The sequence below is a fragment of the Haliotis cracherodii genome, unplaced genomic scaffold (genome assembly GCF_022045235.1).
Source record: "Haliotis cracherodii isolate W230 unplaced genomic scaffold, xgHalCrac1.p SCAF_5, whole genome shotgun sequence".
Taxonomy (NCBI): Eukaryota; Metazoa; Mollusca; class Gastropoda; order Lepetellida; family Haliotidae; genus Haliotis; species Haliotis cracherodii.
Genome location: NW_027266308.1, coordinates 58,475,047 through 58,494,013, shown reverse-complemented (window position 1 = coordinate 58,494,013; position 18,967 = coordinate 58,475,047). Strand labels below are relative to the sequence as shown.

Here is an 18,967-nt window from a genome sequence, read left to right as displayed (position 1 = left end):
AGATTGCCATCTACCCTCGTTCTGTCGTTAAGGCAAAACATTACATCTTAATTTAACAAAACACTGCGTACATGTTTGCAATTGTAAATACTCAAATATATTTCAGGTTCAAACAATGTTTTATATTCTTTATACATCACATATCGGGTACTACTGTTGAATGTTGACATCCAGTTTTGACGATATTCATCTACAAAACACATTTTAATTACCCCAATGAAAGCTATTTTGTCCCCAGCAGACAAATCCCAAACCATGCGAAAATACAAAGCAATACACTTTGTCATCTTGAAAGTTGAAAAAAATATTGCACCTAAGTACTTATAGCTGTTAAATATGGGCAGGGGGATGTCTTTGTATGTCCATTTCTCCTTCGCAGACAGCGTGCCTCCCCTTCTGAAAACAACTACGTTTGATTTTTGCATGTTAACAGTTAATTCCCAAAATCTGAAGAAAAAAAACCTTGGATGTTAAGCGGAGTCTGACAAGTATGACGTCATCTGCAAAAACAGTAACAGAATTTCATGAATATCTGGAAATCATTGTATGCCATGTTTACCGTTTTCATTTATAGCTTTTGAAAGTTCCCCTATAAATAAAGAAAATAGCAAAGGGCTAAATATGCAACCATGGGCTACACCATTTGGACAGTCAATGAAATTGGTACATGAGGAAGTTTGTCTGACACAAGATTAAAGAGAAGAGTAATTGGCTTTTAGGGCTGATAACATTTTTCCACCCAGGCCATTATATTGCAAACAGTACCATAGTTTATTTCGAATAGTCGAATGCTTTCGTAAAGTCCGTAAATGCCACATATAGTTTTTTTCCTCTTTTTAATCAAACACTTTTCTATAATAGAGTGTAAAGTAAAAATATGATCGGTCGATTAAATATCCAGAGAGATTTTATTCAACATAGGAGAACTTTTTTGTGCATATCTTCTAAAAGGTAAAACAAATCTTGAAGAAAGTTCGCGAGCTAACAATCATCCTTGTTATGCCCATTTCATCCTTGAAACTCACACAAGAAATATGACTGTGTAAATACCATTTGTGTATGTACGTCTCACTATTATATGTCCAGGACTTCCTTGTGACACCCTTGAAGATTAAGTTATCTCCTGTAAACTTTAACTTTAGGAGATTACATCGCACAAAAGGGAAACCATCTACCAGGACAAGAAATGTGTGCATTGTATCGGTATGGTCAATTTTCAAAAACAGATAGACTGCATCAAACACCCTTAAAAATATGATATAATTGTAATCTCTTAAAAAATATCTGTACGGTGACCCTCTGTGTCAAGATCTCAGGAACGGTGACCGTTAAATCTAAATAATCGACACCATATTTCATACTAGTACCCGAAGTCTAAGGGAAACCACTCTCACTCGCTATATAATTAACTGCCCTTGCCAAGACAAAGTCACGGTCATAACGATATCAATGCAAACATTTTGCTTGTGTTTCTGTTATCGACTCGCTGTTAGGCATTAGTCATAATCGGTTAATGCTATGTTTGTGGATTGTTTTCTGGTATCTGTTGTTCGTGTTTCGAAAGTGCAAGTGGAAAGCTCTTGGGTTTGTAGTTAGAAATGATACAGCAGACACCGACTGCCGACACAATTACGACAATCCTAGCGCAGAGACAGCTCCGTGAATAGGCTGACAGAAAATTACATAAGACAGTTGACAGTAAAAACAGATGACTGTAATGAACATAACAACAACTGAAATCTGACATCTACAATGCATGATGATCGATGTCATTGTGTAAGGGGTATTCTATACTATACATATGTCTGTTAATATAGAACTGTTTCCCGTGTATACATTAGTTTCAAAAATCATACATAGGCACATGTAGTTATGAGCAATCAATAACATAATAAAGGATTACATTGGTTACTTATGGCAAAATCATTTTTTTGTTTTTCAAATCGGTAAGACTGCATCATGCGATACAACCATTCAAAGATGAGGATGCAGCAGCTGGCGCCGAAACCCGCCAGCAGCAGGTAGAAGGCACTGTGCATGTCTTCCAACGTCACAACGGTAGCAGCCGACTTTCCCACAAGGCATTGCCCGTCGGATATAATCCACTTCTTGGCCAGGCGGTTGAGAAACCCCGTCTCGGATAAGTGGATCATTCTACGAAGTAGAAGTAAACATGCATGTTCAGGGCATTTCAAACATTGACTAAGTAAGGGACTGACGATTTGATATTCTGGTGGGAAATCCAATATTATACAGGTCTGAAACATTCACCTCTTTGGTGACGCAAACGTCCACGGAGTGGTCACTTTGCATTGCTTAACATGTAATAATATCACTTGATATGTCATATAAGTTGCCTCTTACGCCCAATAGTATCTATCTCGGCAGATAATGGAGACTAATTATCCTGTGGCGTTGACCTTTTGAAGACACAACCTGTGATTATAATCTTATAACACACATTTGAATACGACATGGGATTGACGATTTGATATTCTGGTCAGGGCAGTAATCGACGGTAAGAGCGCCATCAGCGTACACACAAATCAACTCAGTAAATACAATACATGCTTATCAACATTCGAACTTAGTGTTTGTAATCCTAGATGTACTTACTCTGCATCGTACATCAATGTTATTACCAGATGTATTGTCTGTCAACTTCCGCCGCTGTCAACAATATTCCAGCTTTTGTAAAGGGGACTGTAAAACATTGAGTCTAGGTCACACGAAACCAGGGTTGATATTATGAACAAAGTGTTATGCAGCCGGGGGGCGATGACACGCAACGATTCATGTCACCGTACCCGACAACCGCAGCCAAGTTAGTTGACTTTTACGACATAGGACCCAATCTAACCCTGGTACCCACGGGGAGGAATGTATACTACTCAAACCAAGTTAAGGTCAACCTGGTTCTTTCATATTACTATAGTTAGTCTGTTATAGTACATACACAAACACGCACACGCGCACACACTCATAAACACACATACAAACTAACAAATACACACAGGCAGGCACACACACAAACACACACACGTGCACACACTCATAAACACACATACAAACTATCGCATACACACACGCAGGCACACACACAAATACGCACGCGCACACAATTCCAAACACACATACAAACTAACACATGCACACACGCAGGCACACACACAAATACGCACACACTCATAAACAAACATACAAACTAACAAATACACACACGCAGGCACACACACAAATACGCACGCGCACACAATTCCAAACACACATACAAACTAACAAATACACACACGCAGGCACGCACACAATCCCAAACACACATACAAACTAACACATACACGCAGGCACACACAGAAACTAGCATGCGCGCACACACTCACAAACACACATACAAACTAACAAATACACACGCAGGCACACACACAAACACGCACACGCGCACACACTCATAAACACACATACACACTAACAAATACACACACGCAGGCGCGCACACAATTCCAAACACACATACAAACTAACACATACACACACGCAGGCACACACAGAAACACGCATGCGCGCACACACTCACAAACACACATACAAACTAACAAATACACACACGCAGGCACACACACAAACACGCACACGCGCACACACTCATAAACACACATACAAACTAACAAATACACACACGCAGGCGCGCACACAGTCCCAAACACACATACAAACTAACACATACACACACGCAGGCACACACAGAAACACGCATGCGCGCACACACTCACAAACACACATACAAACTAACACATACACACACGCAGGCACACACACAAACACGCACACGCGCACACACTCATAAACACACATACAAACTAACAAATACACACACGCAGGCACACACACGCACACGCGCACACACTCATAAACACACATACAAACTAACGCATACACACACGCAGGCACACACACAAACACGCACGCGTGCACACACTCACAAACACACATACAAACTAACACATACACACACGCAGGCACACACACAAACGCACGCGCTCACACACATACACACACAAACACGCAAAAACACATGCAGGAACACACACAAACAAGCACGCGCGCGCGCACACACTCCCAAACACACATACAAACTAACACATACACACACGCAGGCACACACACAAACGCAGCGCTCACACACAAACACACGCACGCACGCGCGCACTCGCACAAAGACACGCACGCGCGAACACACGCACAACGGAGCAATAAAACTCTACGCACACTTTATCAAAGTCCTTCTTGAGGGGCGAGTCTTGTGGTAAGGCCATCCCCTTGCTGTATTCAAACAGCTTCTCCCTCAGGAAGGTAACCTTACAGTCCGTGCCGTTCCCCAGCTTGTCGTGGCCCATGACGTACGCGTAGGGTTCCGTCAGGACTTTCTCAATGTGGTCGGTTATGCTGCGGCTGAACACGGAGGGGTCGGTCTTGTTGAAGATAACCATCTTCTTCCAAAGTTCCTGAATGTCGGAATCTTTGGATATCTGGGAGCACGGGAAACATCGTTGAAATATACGGTACACCAACACCATACCAGTTCCATGTTTAGAAAGCAATCGTAACGATACAGCCAGTTAGTGTTTGTGTGTGTGTGTATATATATATATATATATATATATATATATATATATATATATATATACACAGTAAAAAAAGTGTTGCACCCCCTATACTTTTTCATGGAGGGGTGTTTTGAAAGGGTGTAAAGATAACCGAATTAATATTATAACCAGGATTTCGTGTATACCAACAAACCAGTGTATTGTCTATACAATGAACTTAAATGGGGTATTCCATGACCTTATGGCATGTAATAATCTCATGCTGAACTTTTACGAAAAATGAACGAACAACGAAGACGCATTAAGTATGGTGACATCTCAATAATTTTTAGTGACCAAATTCATCCAATAGGGTAAGAATGTCATATGGAGATTTGACGAACACAGTAAGTCAATATCGAGAACTTCCACCAAGCACTTGGATCACAGCTTGAAGTCTTCGTCTCATACCCCTCACCAGACGTTGGAATCGCTCCATGGGCAGCTGCTGCCACTCCTCGTGTAATGCTGCTTCCAATTCACGCAAGTTCTGTGGAGGAGGGTCCCGACGATAAATCAGGCGTCCCAAAATGTCCCATACATGTTCCAGAGGATTCAGATCTGGACTCATTGCTGGCCATGGAATCTGCGTCAGAGCATTGTTGTGGATAACCTGGGTCACAGCTCGTGAACGATGTGGTCTGGCATTGTCATCCATGAATATCGGTCTGGTGGCCAGTGGATGATTGTCAAAATGGGGCACCACAACTGGATTCAGCACCTCTTGGATGTAGCGCTCCCCTGTCAAGTTGCCTCGTATGGTCACTAAATCAAGCTTACAATCAAATGAGAAGCATCCCCAGACCATAACAGATCCACCTCCATATGGTACAGTTGGCATGATGTTTCTTGCAGTATAAGCTGTTCCAGGACGCCTCCATACTCTCACTCTGCCATCCACAACATGCAGAAGGAACCTGCTTTCGTCCGACCAGTGGACTCTTCTCCAGGACCTCAAGTTCCAGTTCTGTCTCAGTCTACACCAGGCTAGACGTAGTCGTTTGTGGTTGTCTGTGAGTTTAGGTCGCTTGATAACCCTTCTGGAGTTCAACCCTGCAGCTTTAAGACGATTTCTCACGGTCTGGGTACTGAACTGTTGACGAGGAAGCCAAAGACGTTTCAAGGTTGTGCTTGTAGCAAATGGATGACACCTTACCACCCTCAACAACGCTCCGACATCTCTAACTGTGGTCTTACGTGGTCTGCCAGAGGGTCTGCGATTCCTTACATCATTAGTTTGTGCGTGTTTTCTGACCAAACGGCTTATTGTTGAGTAGTGATGTCCGGTTCTTCTGCCAATCTCCTTGAACGAAAGACCTGCTCCATGAAGGCCAATAATCTGCCACTTGACTGCTTCTGACAATCGTCTACCCGGCATTGTGGGTTACAATAAACTGGGCTGTCTTTTATAGGCGATGTTGAGCTTAAGAAGATACTGCAATCTGCAAATGTCATGCACCATGCAATTCACGTGCTGATTGCTACGTTTTGGTGATCATCTTCCCTCCGAAAACATTACACATTTAACATCAGATCCCCAAGGAATACCTACCATTAAAACCAGAGTCGGGCGTTTTAAATGTTGTGATGTATCAAACGTATTAATGTGGGGGTGCAACACTTTTTTTACTGTGTATATATATATATATATATATATATATATATATATATATATATATATATATATATATATATATATATATATATTGAACAAAACAAGTTAGGCATGAAAAAATACCCAAAATTATTCATAATCCGTAGCTATTTTTGTTGAGCTAAAGCATAAAGGAGATACGACAGTCCTAGCTAAGTGTTGATTGATTACAGTCATTTAGAGTCGTTTCAAGTTTTAAAACATTAAAATTTCCGTAGATCAAATCTAACATGTGTGTGTGTGCCTACATTAAATAACCGGTGATAAGTTGGTTGGCTTGGCTCATTGCCGCTGTGAACACATAACACGGAAGGAAAGCCCAAAGTGACGGATGGTACTAACAAACCAAGGATCATACTCGGGTATCTTTCCCTGGTACCCGTTGATCAGCCAATTACAGCGGGTGCGATGACTAAGCCACTCGTGCGCCCAAGGAATAGTGTAGTTGTGGTATGTAATGCATACCGATAGTAGAGAGTAGGTGGAACTTTTCCCGACCACGCCCCACTTGTAGTCTGTGCTCTCTAGTAGCTCCTTGGTGGTAGCGAAGGGCTTGTCTACCCTGGGGACAGCGAGGTTAGCGATCAGCTTGGCGCTGTAGGTCGCCGACATCACGATAGAGAAGATCCACCACGAAGCCACTAGAAACCGCCCGGATGCTGAGAACGGCAGATGCTTTCCTCCTATCAAAAGAACAGAACAGGCCTAGGTTTGAACCCTATTTCAGATATATTACAGAGTCCAATATTATACAGGTCTGAAACATTCACCACTTTGGTGACGCTAACGTCCACGGAGTGGTCACTTTGCATCGCTTAACATGTTATAATATCACTTGATATGTCATATAAGTTGCCTCTTACGCCCAAAGATATCTATCTCGGCAGATAATGGAGACTAATTATCCTCTGGCGTTGACGTTTTGAAGACACAACCTGTGATTAAAATCTTATAACACACATTTGAATAAGACCTGACGAGCTACGTTGTCCGATGGCGATAAACATCATATACTAGCTAATACGACGTCGGATATTAACTCGTATCTATAGCTGATCACGGAAATGGAAACAGTCCCATAATGTTTGCCCTAAATCCTGTAGGGGCAGTGGTGTAGCCTAGTGGTTAAAGCGTTCGCCTGTCACGCCGAAGACTCGTGTTCGATTCGCCACATGGGTACACTCTGTGAAGCCCATTTCTGGTGTCTCACGCACTGATAATGCTGGAATATTGCAAAAGGCGGCGTGAAACCATCCCCACTCACTCTAAACCTTGTAGACGAGTAATTGAAAGTATATATACCTTGGCTGAAGAGAGCCCCGTAAATATAGCAGCTGACGTTGGATATGTAGACGCAAGTTCTCTCCTCCCGGCGTTCCCTGGGCCCGAGCTGCAGCAGGAGATACAGAGATGTGTACACCACCAGAGCCACGCCGATACACAACAGAACGGTAGGTCTAAAGATGTCCAACAACAGGCGCCAGTTCTTCGTGCTGTTGGACTTCCGGTACATGATGTCCTTGTAGTCTCTGAAGAATGGGGTCTCCACGAAGTCCACCACGGCGTCCCGATCTGAGTTCCGACTGAGAGATGCCATTGCAAAGTCGACTTCCTGTTTTAGGAAATATTGCAGATTAATTTTATATGTTTGTTGTTGTTGCTCTGATTATATATTATTTGTATTTGGGATGGAGTTACACGGTTGCTGATGGAGTGGTGTTGAAACCGTATATTATAATCCCCTTCTGATAGAAATAGAGTGAAAATAGAGTTCAACAATACTTAGATAAAAGCACATCACAAGTAAGTATACATTATTTATAAATATAGTATTCATGTTATACTTCATCACTTCAATTTTCAATTTTAATATAGATGTTTAAATAGGTTGTTGTTGTTTTTCTTAATGATAGACATGTCCTATATTGTTCACAAATGTTATTAATGCCACATAGATTTCATATTAAAAGAAATCAAAAGTACCAGCTTAATGTATTTGAGCTGTATTTGTAAAAAGAATACCCCACTAAGCAATAATATGGATTTTTACCAAAATGACGAAAAGCGGATTTAAGTGGGATATTTTAGTGAGCTTTTTACTACAAACTGGACTGGCTCTGATATGCCACATGGACTGGAGTAGCCTGGTTGTTCGCTCGTTACGCTGAGTGAGTGAGTATGGTTTTACGCCGATTTTAGCAATATTCCAGCAATATCACGGCTAGGGACACCAGAAATGGGCTTCACACATTGTACCAAAGTCGGGAATCGAACCCGGGTCTTCGACGTGACATGCGAACGCTTTAACCACTAGGCTACCCGACCGCCCCTCGTTACGCTGAAGTCCTGGGTTCGATTCCCCACATGGGTACAATATGCGGAGCCTATTCTTTGTGTCCCCGCCATCATTTAGTTTCCGTAAAAGCTCACCCACTCGATATGCCCCCACAAAACGTATTCCTTACCCTTCGTTGGAGTTGTCCAACAATACCACTCCATTGCTTCTTTGCCTTTGAACCCCATTCGTTGTCGCGTGGCTCTATCAAAACGTACCTGGTAAAACATGTTTTTGTATCACCTAACATGTTGAAAGTAGACAAAATTTATACAGTGTTCTTGTTTTAACATCAATATCAATATGTTGGTAGCATTACAGTCACTTTCCTTTCATCGGCTACATGAAGCCTTGGGACCCAGCTTAGAGTCGGTCCCTATCACACAAGAGGCAAATAAATGTGATGAAGTATCGTGGCCCGATGTCTCAGATCTTTGCTAAAGTTTTCATCAACCGCTTTCATGATCAAGATTTACTTGAATATTTTCTTTTTTCTTTCCTTTTTTTAACTTTGAAGGGTTGCACATGTTTATACCGGAATATTGCTGACTGCGGCGTTGTACAACATTCACCCACAGATTTATCAGCTACATAGTGATTGCCAGCCACTAGGGCTGTTTCTTTCTTGCACATACTATATCAAGGTGTAACTAATGGAATTATAAATCTTATAAATTCATTTCCAAATATATACTTACGTGAAGTTGAGAATATGCGCCAGTTGATTGAGCACTTCGATACAGAAGCCGTCAAAGGTTGGTTCGTTGCTGTCAGTATGTTTCCGGACGAAGCCAAGCCACTGTGGAAAAATATACTCAGTGTTATAGAAAACATCCTCGAGTATCCAGGGTAGTATAACTTCCTTACATAATGATAAATACCCTGAAAATAGCCCGATTCAAATGGCACGAATAGCCATCCAATCAAATTACACTCATGGGCGAGAGAATATATGTGCAAAGATAGGGATAGGACAGATGGAAATGGTGACGTCACTTCCGAAACGACCTGTGGTGGAAAATAGGTCCAGGGTATTATCATAGCAGAATAAATATATAATACACTGGTTAATCGAGAACGTGTTCAGATTATCATTTAGTCTTATCGGGTTAACATTTCATATGCATATTTGGGTATTGTTAAAAAAATATCATTTTGGAAGGTTGTGGCGTGATTATCAATTGACTTCAGTTGATAGTGCTAAGGTTCTACTACCACACTTTCTAGGTGTATTTTGCAACAACTTGCCAGTACTCAGTGATTGTTTCCTGTATTTCCTCCCACATTAAGCTGACACGTCGCGATATAACTGGAATACTGTTAAAAAGCGGCGTTAAACCAAACTCACTCACTTACTCACCCTGCATGTAAGTTTCAATTGTTATCAAATTTAAACTATGTACTCCTGACAACAGATTACAGTGACAATATACTCCTGACAACAAATTACAGTGACAATATACTCCCCACACAAGATTACAGTGGCATTATACTCCTGACAACAGATTACAGTGACAAAATACTCCAGACAACATATTACAGTGACAATATACTCCGGACAACAGATTACAGTGACATTATACTCCTGACAACAGATTACAGTAACATTACACTCCGGACAACAGATTACAGTAACATTATACTCCGGACAACAGATTACAGTGACATTATACTCCGGACAACAGATTACAGTAACGATGTTCCCCGGACAACAGATTACAGTGACATTATACTCCGGACAACAGATTACAGTGACATTATACTCCGGACAACAGATAACAGTGACAAAATACTCCAGACAACAGATTACAGTGACAAAATACTCCAGACATCAGATTACAGTGACATTATACTCCGGACAACAGATTACAGTGACATTATACTTGGGACAACAGATTACAGTGACATTATACTCCGGACAACAGATTACAGTGACAAAATACTCCGGACAACAGATAACAGTGACAATATACTCCTGACAACAGATTACAGTAACATTACACTCCGGACAACAGATTACAGTAACATTATACTCCGGACAACAGATTACAGTGACATTATACTCCGGACAACAGATTACAGTAACGATGTTCGAGTATAGTGACAATGTACTCCTGACAATCGAGTATAGTGACAATGTACTCCTGACAATCGAGTACAGTGATAATGTACTCCTGACAATCGAGTACAGTGACAATATACTCCTGACAACAGATTACAGTGACAATGTACTCCTGACAATCGAGTATAGTAACATTATACTCCTGACAATCGAGTACAGTGACAATGTACTCCTGACAATCGAGTACAGTGACAATGCACTCCTGACAATCGAGTAGAGTGACAATGTACTCCTGAAAATCGAGTACAGTGACAACGTACTCCTGACAACAGATTACAATCACATCAGGGTTTCAGTTGTATCAATATGCTGTTTAGGTATTCTGAAGCGGCGGTGAAACTACCCCCAGATTCACCTACATATATACCGAACAAAAAAGGTTAGGGATCATGAACATTTTGGAACATATTTTAATTAAATTGTGTCCTCAGTCTTCACTGTACAAAAGTATCCCCAAAATATTCATGATCCCTAACTGTTTTATTCAGTATAGTTAAAAGCCGTTGGTATATTGCCTGAATATGTTCCTTGTGTTACCGTTTACATAATCGAAGTTTCTAAATATTATATCATTTATATCTCAAGCAAAGTTAATGGTTGTCGGCCTCCAATTACCCCGTCTAGGGAAGACGACCGTTTTCCAATAATCAAATATTAGCAGTCTACATTCGGACGACCTGGTGACAATACTTTTCAAATAAAACCAAAACATAAATACGAAACTTCATGATTGAAGTTGAAATGTCTAACAATGTCACTCCACACACTGGTGTCCAAAAATAACGGATAAATCATGATCAATCCCCTGTCGACGTGATCAGATATTTGAATAACGGAAACAATTGGAAAAGCAGGTCATGATTTTGTACGTATCCCGTAATGAGACTAGCAGTCACGTACTTTGACTAATCATAATGATTTGTCACATCATCAAAGTATGTACTTATCAAAGGCGTATTTGAACGGGTGCTGTAAATATTTAACTCATTGACATGCTGGAACAGTTACAATACCCGTGTGTACCCCAATTCAGATCATTGACGTACATTTCGATAACGACAAGATCAAAAGATAAAATCTTTAATATATCTTTCATCGCGCTCAGAGCGTTCGCATTGCCTGATGACTTCCCTTTGCGTTGAAGGCCAGGCTTGGAGCGCTTTCTTGAAAACCGTTTGGTATTGATTTAATACGGGCCATGTACATATATTTCTTATTCTGTGAACGGATTAGGCGTCCCACGACATCACAGAAGAAGAATGAAATAGCAATTCTAAGATTAGAACAGACGTTTTCTTATTGCTGGTTAACAGAAGATCCTTTGAAATTAGATCATATTGTAAGGGTTCATGCATATATTCATTTAATTTGTTGAAAGAAAGATTGCTTTGATGTCAATCAATTCAATTTTAGCTTGAATTTTTCCACATTGTGAACTGACATGTGTTTGATTTGCAAAACAACCAGTAAACCAAGTTATTACATGTCTTACAATACAAAAGTGTATTTATGTCTTATCGAAATTGGTTGGGAATACTTGTATTGACATGAGGGATGTATGCATGTTTCAGACCCATGAAGATCCGGGTTACAATGGGTCCTTAGCAATCCATGCTTGCCGTAGGAGGTGACTATACTTGTCATTATAAGAGGCGAGTAACGGGATCAGGTGGTCAACTTGCTTGATGCATGTCATCGCATACCAATTGCATAGATCGATGCTCATGATGTCAGCCACTGGGTTGTCTGGTCGAGACTCGATTAATTTCAGATCAATGTCAAATAGCTGAAATGTTTCACCACTACTATAGTCGCACAAAGCACATCGGGGTGAATTGTCGCTTTGGGACATTTTCGTAACCATTTCAAAGTCCATCCAGGAAGTATAAATTTCCATCTTGCCCATTAAAGCTGGGTTTCCGGGATAACTAGGTTTCTGTTACGGGAGTGGCTCTTTGGCCATGTAAATGTCTGTTCTCAGTGTCATCTTTTGCAAGGAAATGTGTAGATTGATGGACACAATTAATATATTTGCTTTACCCCTCAAAATATTTAAATCATAAATATTCGAAAATCTCGCAAAATTTCATTTTATTAAACAGGCCTGTAACTGACAGACCTCCAAATAAACTAAGCGTACAGATACGAATAATAAATGAATAGTATTGTTCATTTCACTCAGCCTGCAATTACTACATTTGTATGTTGTGGGATGAAAAAACATTCCCAGATAAGCGATATACACACAATACAATTTACACAAAAAAGTGCTTTTGTGCTTGGTAGAAGAAACATTATTCGTTTCACGGGTCCCACTTTCAGTACCACCCTTCAGACATGCGATGAATATTGTATCACAAGCATTCGTAACCACTCGCCCCTTTCCGTAACCTGCAAGAAGACGGTTTGTCCCGGAATAACACGAGTTGGTCACGAATGTTTAACAAGCTTAACCAAGTTGCCTCCCTTTATCTGCGCGAAGAGTTTCAGACAAGATGGTGCATCGACATCGTTTCAGCGCTGATCATTAAATCCCACTAGAGACGTTGTTATCCACTAGAGGAGGGAGTGGAGGCGACTGGAAAAAGTCACTATTTTGAACAGGAATTTAAAAAATAATATTGTATTAAAAATCCGAGATTTACTTTGTTTCCCTTTTCTCTCGTGTGTTCCGAATGCATAATATACCCAGTTACTTAAGCATACTTAAGCTGGAATGCCCGCTTACCTGGGCATACTTTAGCTGGAATGCCCGCTTACCTGGGCATACTTAAGCTGGAATGCTTGCTTACCTGGGCATACTTAAGCTGGAATGTCCGCTTACCTGGGCATACTTAAGCTGGAATGTCCGCTTACCCGGGCATACTGGGGGAATAACTCCTTTACTGGCTTACCTAATTTATATTTATGAGAGAGTGACATCGTGAGATAATAGGTCTTCAGCAACCCATTTTTGTCGTAAGAGGCGACTAATGAGATTGACTAGGCTCACTGACTTGGTTGATGCAAATCATCGTATCCCAATTGCGTGGATCGATGCTCATATCAATTACTGGATTGTCCGGTCCAGATTCGTGTTAGACCGCCGTCATATAGTTAGAATATTTCTGAGTGCGGGGTTAAACAATAAGCAAACAAACAATATGGTGTTACATAACACATCTGACAGAATAAGAATCCTATTGTGGGCGCGTTGTATGAGTGAGCCAGTTGAGTTACAAGCGCCTTGAACGGTTATTCCAGTGTCAGCAGGGAATGTGAGCTAACGTCTCATGAGCCAAAGGGCATGATAATGGTACTGACGGGATTATAATTCGGGCGAGTCGTATGTGTGAGTGAATGAGTTGGGTTTAACGCCGCTTTTAACAATATTCCAGTTATATCACGGCGTGTCAGCTTAATGTGGGCGGAAAGCCCGAAGTGATGCAGGTCTCAAACATTTACCACTTCGGTGAACCCACGAGCACGGGTATGGTGCTGACAAACCTAAAAACATAATCGGGGCATACCGGGATTCGACCCCACAATCATAGATTTCTTGCGTGCCCAAGGGACGCAACTCTGCACTGCGAATCGTGGCGCCTAAGACAACTGGGCCACTCCGTAGGTGTAAGCTTTGAACAGTATTTCAGTATATCACGGCGTGTCAGCTTGAATGTTGAAGGAAATCTGCGCGTTGCATGGAGAGGGAGGGCATGTTTGAAACATATGTAGCAGGACGTGGAGTCATCCCACAGATGGCATCCTTACCTTGTCAGCTTGCTGACGGGGTTAACCTCTTTGGTTATGTGGACAAGGCGTCCGACCTCGGATCGGAAGGTCAGTGGTTCGAATCCCATCACGGGACTCAGAAATTTTATGGCCGCAACATTGGCGCCCAACGTGGGGCTGAGCACGTTCATATTAGATTTGAGCAAAGTAAGCCTCAGTACCCTACTATGCGGCCCGGGACGTGGCTTCTGTTGACGGGGGAGTATGTAGCAGGGCGTGGAGTCATCCCAAAGATGACATCCTTACCTTGTCAGCTTGCTGACGGGGTTAACCATTTGGTCATGTGGACAAGGCGTCCAACCTCGGATCGGAATGTCCGTGGTTCGAATCCAATTACGGGACTCGGAAATTTTATGGCCCCTACACATACAATAGTTATTACAAGTTATTATTTGATTCTTTAACAGTAGACATATAGTTTTGTCGTATACAAATTTGTATCGATATGTCATTCTTACAGTTTTGGTGGTGACAAGAAACTGGCGCTGGTTGTAGCCAAACATGATGTTTGGGAAGACCGTCCCCTGAACAGCCCGGCTGGAGCCGGAGTCAAGGTAACACACTGTACTCCACACACGGCCCTCGGGGCTCCTCAGCAGGGTCGATAACTCCAGGCAAACGCTTCCTTCAGGGGTCTGCATGGAAAAACCTCAGATTATAACATGAACATATTCATCACAAGACATTTATCAGGGAGACTATACAAAGACATTTTATTTACTATTCATTTTATTTACTCCACACAAAACATGTTGTGAATTGGTAATCATTGTTTAAGAAGTTCATTGACGGAATTATAGTGTTTGTATTGTTAATTGATTAATTGATAAATTGATTCATTTTAAAGTCTTTTTCTCTTGCATTAGAGTGTAATCGGTCATCAGCAAAGCCCTCACATGGAGTCTATATATTCTTTGTATAGTTTCCCTGGTGTTAGAATGTACACCGAAATGTTTAAATAAAATTGTTTAAAAAAGACAGCATCCATTTCTCTACTTGTTCTTTTGCGACCCGTGAAGATCCGGGTTAGAATAGGTCTCCAGCAACCCATGCTTGCCGTGAAAGGAGGCTATGCTTGTCGTAAGAGGCGACTAATGAGATCGGGTGGTCAGACTCGCTGACTTGGTTGATCATGACACATGTGGATGCGAGTCATCGTATCCAGATTGCGTACATCGATGCTCCTGATGTCAGTCACTGGATTGTCTGGTCCTGACTCGATTATTTACAGACCGTTGGCATATTGGTGAGTGCGGCGTTAAACAACTAAACAAAAAAAGCTTGTTCTTCTGCCATATTTTAGCGAAACTGATCAGGCATAGGATAGTTCTCAGCAATAATAGCAATTCCACGAAAGATCGTGTTATGGTACTACTTAAGTAACCATAGAAAAAGACCCAGAAAATACTTCCAGTGCTTTATTATATTAGGTTTAACACGGTTTTGAAGAGTATTTCACCATAGTTACATCACAGGACGGCAGCTTGATGTGGAAGGAAAGCCAGAAGTGATGCAGGTCTTAGACGAAACTCGCACATAAAAGGGACGCAACTCTGCACATCGAATGGCAGCGTCTCAGACGACTGGGCCGAGCTCCAATATTGCCCCCTACACAGATAATGTGATACACGGAAATGGTGAACCTACCTCCGATGTGCTGTTAGCTTTAACACCGACGTCTGGGTCCTCGCTACATTCGGGGTCCGACAATATTGCGACGTTGTCAAGTCCCTCGCCGAAATTCAGCAGACGGTCTTTTGTGTCACGTGATCCCGCCACGAGCCAACGTGAATGATGTCGCATGTAGGTGTAGCGATCGGTGTAAGAGTCGAGGAAATTCGCCTTTGGGAAACAATTCATCAAATGCATACACCAAGCCGATTCCTACGAAAGCCTCATGGTACCACTTTGGTAACAAGTATTTGTTTTGTTTTTAATCGAAATTTCAGTTCTGTCACGTTACTTCAAGGTCTTTATCACGTTACTTTTAGATTATTTTCTCGTTACTTCGATTATTTTCTCGAAATATTTGTTTTTCTCTCGTTATTTCAATTATTTTCTCGAAGAAATGAGTTTTTCTCTTTACTTCGAATATTTTCTTGTTATTTCAAGTTTATCTCAAAAACTCGAAATATCGATTTTTTTCTCGTCGCCTATATTATTTTCTCGTTATTTCAATTATGTTCTCGTTATTTTGATTATTTTTGTCGTTGCTTCTAGTTTTTTTCTCGTTACTTCAACTATTTTCTCGAAATCGTTGGATAGTACGAAAATACAACAGAAATAACGAGAAAATACTCGAAATTTCGAGAAAATAGACAACGAGAAATAACGAGAATTTTCGATTTAAACAAAGTGGCATCATTAGGCTTTCATAGATACCAGGTCCAGCCAATGAGCTTTTGCTTTTTCCTAACCGGAACAATAGTTATACCTTTTTCTTGTCACACATTTGGACATGGGTGGCCAGGGGTCTAAGGCACCACAACACCGTTGGTTTGAAATGCATTGTGACAAAGGTAAAGCGTCATATCATGCAGTCGCAAGTGGTACAACTATTGCAACTATTGTGAGAAAGGCCCAAAGTGGTGCAGGTCTCAGACGTTTACCACTTCGGTGAAACCCACGAGCTCAGGTGTGGTGCTGACAAACCTAGAATCATAACCTGGTTGAACTGGGATTTCTCATGGGAGGCAACTCTGAACTGCTAATTGCGGTGCCTTAGACTATTGGGCCATCCGTGCCCCGCTGCTGACAAGAGGGTGGATGAGCCAATGAGAGGCTAGGTTTGAATCAATGAGAGGCTAGGTTTGAATCAAAGAGAGGCCGGTTGCCTTACCTCGTGAATGACAGCAGCGACGCATTCCTCGCTACAAAAGAGTACAAAATTATGCGAGGAGGTCTCCGCCAGATAGAACTGCTTCAGCTGTGACCGCAGGTCAAGCGACCTCAGTGACGTAACGTTGACAACGTTATAGGATCTGGTGGTGTTGAACGTCATTCCAAGCTGTGTGACGTCATGCAACAACCCGGCTAAAATAAATATTGAAAAAATAGATGCTTGAACAGTGTATATCTTGTATCTTTCTTTCAGCTGACATCCGATTTTCCAACATTGTGTATGGCTTTAGCCATCCCTTAGGCATGACTGTAACAATGACTTAGGCATGACTGTAACAATGACTTAGGTATGACAGCAAAACTGAGGCATGGATGTAACAACCACTTAGACAGAACTGTAACAATGACTTCGGCGTGACTGTATCCATTACGTAGTCATGACTGTAGCAATGACTTAGGAATGATTGTAGCAATCACTAAGTAATGACTGAAAACATTACTTAGTCATGACTGTAGCAATGACTTAGTCGTGGCTGTAGCAAGGACTTAGTCATGACTGTAACAATGATGTCACCATGACTGTAACAATGACGTCATCATGACTGTAGCAAGGACTTAGTCATGACTGTAACAATGACGTCATGATGCTGTAACAATGACGTCATAATGACTGTAGCAAGGACTTAGTCATGACTGTTACAATGAGGTCATGATGGCTGTAACAATTACATCATGATGAATGTAGCAAGGACTTAGTCATGACTGTAACAATGACGTCATCATGACTGTAACAATGACGTCATCGTGACTGTAGCAAGGACCTAGAAATGACTGTTACAGTGACGTCATCATGACTGTAGCCATTACTTAGTCAAGACTGTAACATTGACATCATCATGACTGTAGCAAGGACTTAGGCATGACTGTAACAATGACGTCATCATGACTGTAGCAAGGACTTAGGCATGACTGTAACAATGACGTCATCATGACTGTAGCAAGGACTTAGGCATGACTGTAACAATGACGTAATCATGACTGTAGCAATAACTTAGGTATGGCTGTAACATTGACTTAGGTATGACTGTAACAATAACAATTTCTTAGGCATAACTACAGCAATGACTAGGAATTGGTTTAAAGCGTGGAGTCTCGTCGACAAAACGGTGCAGTGTTAGACGCGATGTTGTAGATGATCAATAATCAAAGAACCCAGTAGACATTCTTGTTCTCAAATGAAGCAAGATACAAAATTCATCCCAGATACCACCGCATGCACAACCGCATAATGCCGCATTCCTCAACCACATCCCAGATGAAACCGCATACCACCACCGACCTCATCCCAGATGCAACCACATACCACCACCGACCTCACCCCAAATACAACCACATAACAATACCGACCTCACCCCAAATACAACCACAAACCACTATCGACCTCATCCAAGATACAACCACATACCACCACCGACCTCATCCCAGATGCAACCACATACCACCACCGACCTCATCCCAGATGCAACCACATACCACCACCGACCTCATCCCAGATACCTTCGCATACCACAAATTTGCTTCGATATGCTCAAAATGGAGCG

At 41.6% G+C, this 18,967-nt stretch overlaps 1 protein-coding gene across 1 annotated transcript; it reads right to left on the bottom strand.

The window, feature by feature from the left end:
* Positions 1–1,787: 1,787 nt before the first annotated feature.
* Positions 1,788–15,059, bottom strand: LOC139444379 (glutamate receptor ionotropic, kainate glr-3-like). Its single transcript, XM_071225345.1, has 7 exons — positions 14,984–15,059; positions 9,331–9,431; positions 8,763–8,850; positions 7,600–7,909; positions 6,763–6,980; positions 4,267–4,526; positions 1,788–2,154 (listed from the first exon to the last, which is right to left on the bottom strand). Exons 1-7 carry the CDS (start codon positions 15,026–15,028, stop codon positions 1,881–1,883), a joined length of 1,296 nt encoding a protein of 431 aa, XP_071081446.1. The 5' UTR covers positions 15,029–15,059; the 3' UTR covers positions 1,788–1,880.
* Positions 15,060–18,967: the final 3,908 nt, after the last annotated feature.

Bases quoted from the DNA above. Each gene is read 5' to 3' on its own strand.
- LOC139444379 (XM_071225345.1), bottom strand. From the start codon at position 15,028: ATGTTTGGCTACAACCAGCGCCAGTTTCTTGTCACCACCAAAACT. The intron at 8,851-9,330 runs GTAAGTATATAT...ATGTTTTACCAG, and splicing joins GCGCATATTCTCAACTTCAC to GTACGTTTTGATAGAGCCAC. The intron at 7,910-8,762 runs GTAAGGAATACG...TTCCTAAAACAG, and splicing joins TTGGACAACTCCAACGAAGG to GAAGTCGACTTTGCAATGGC.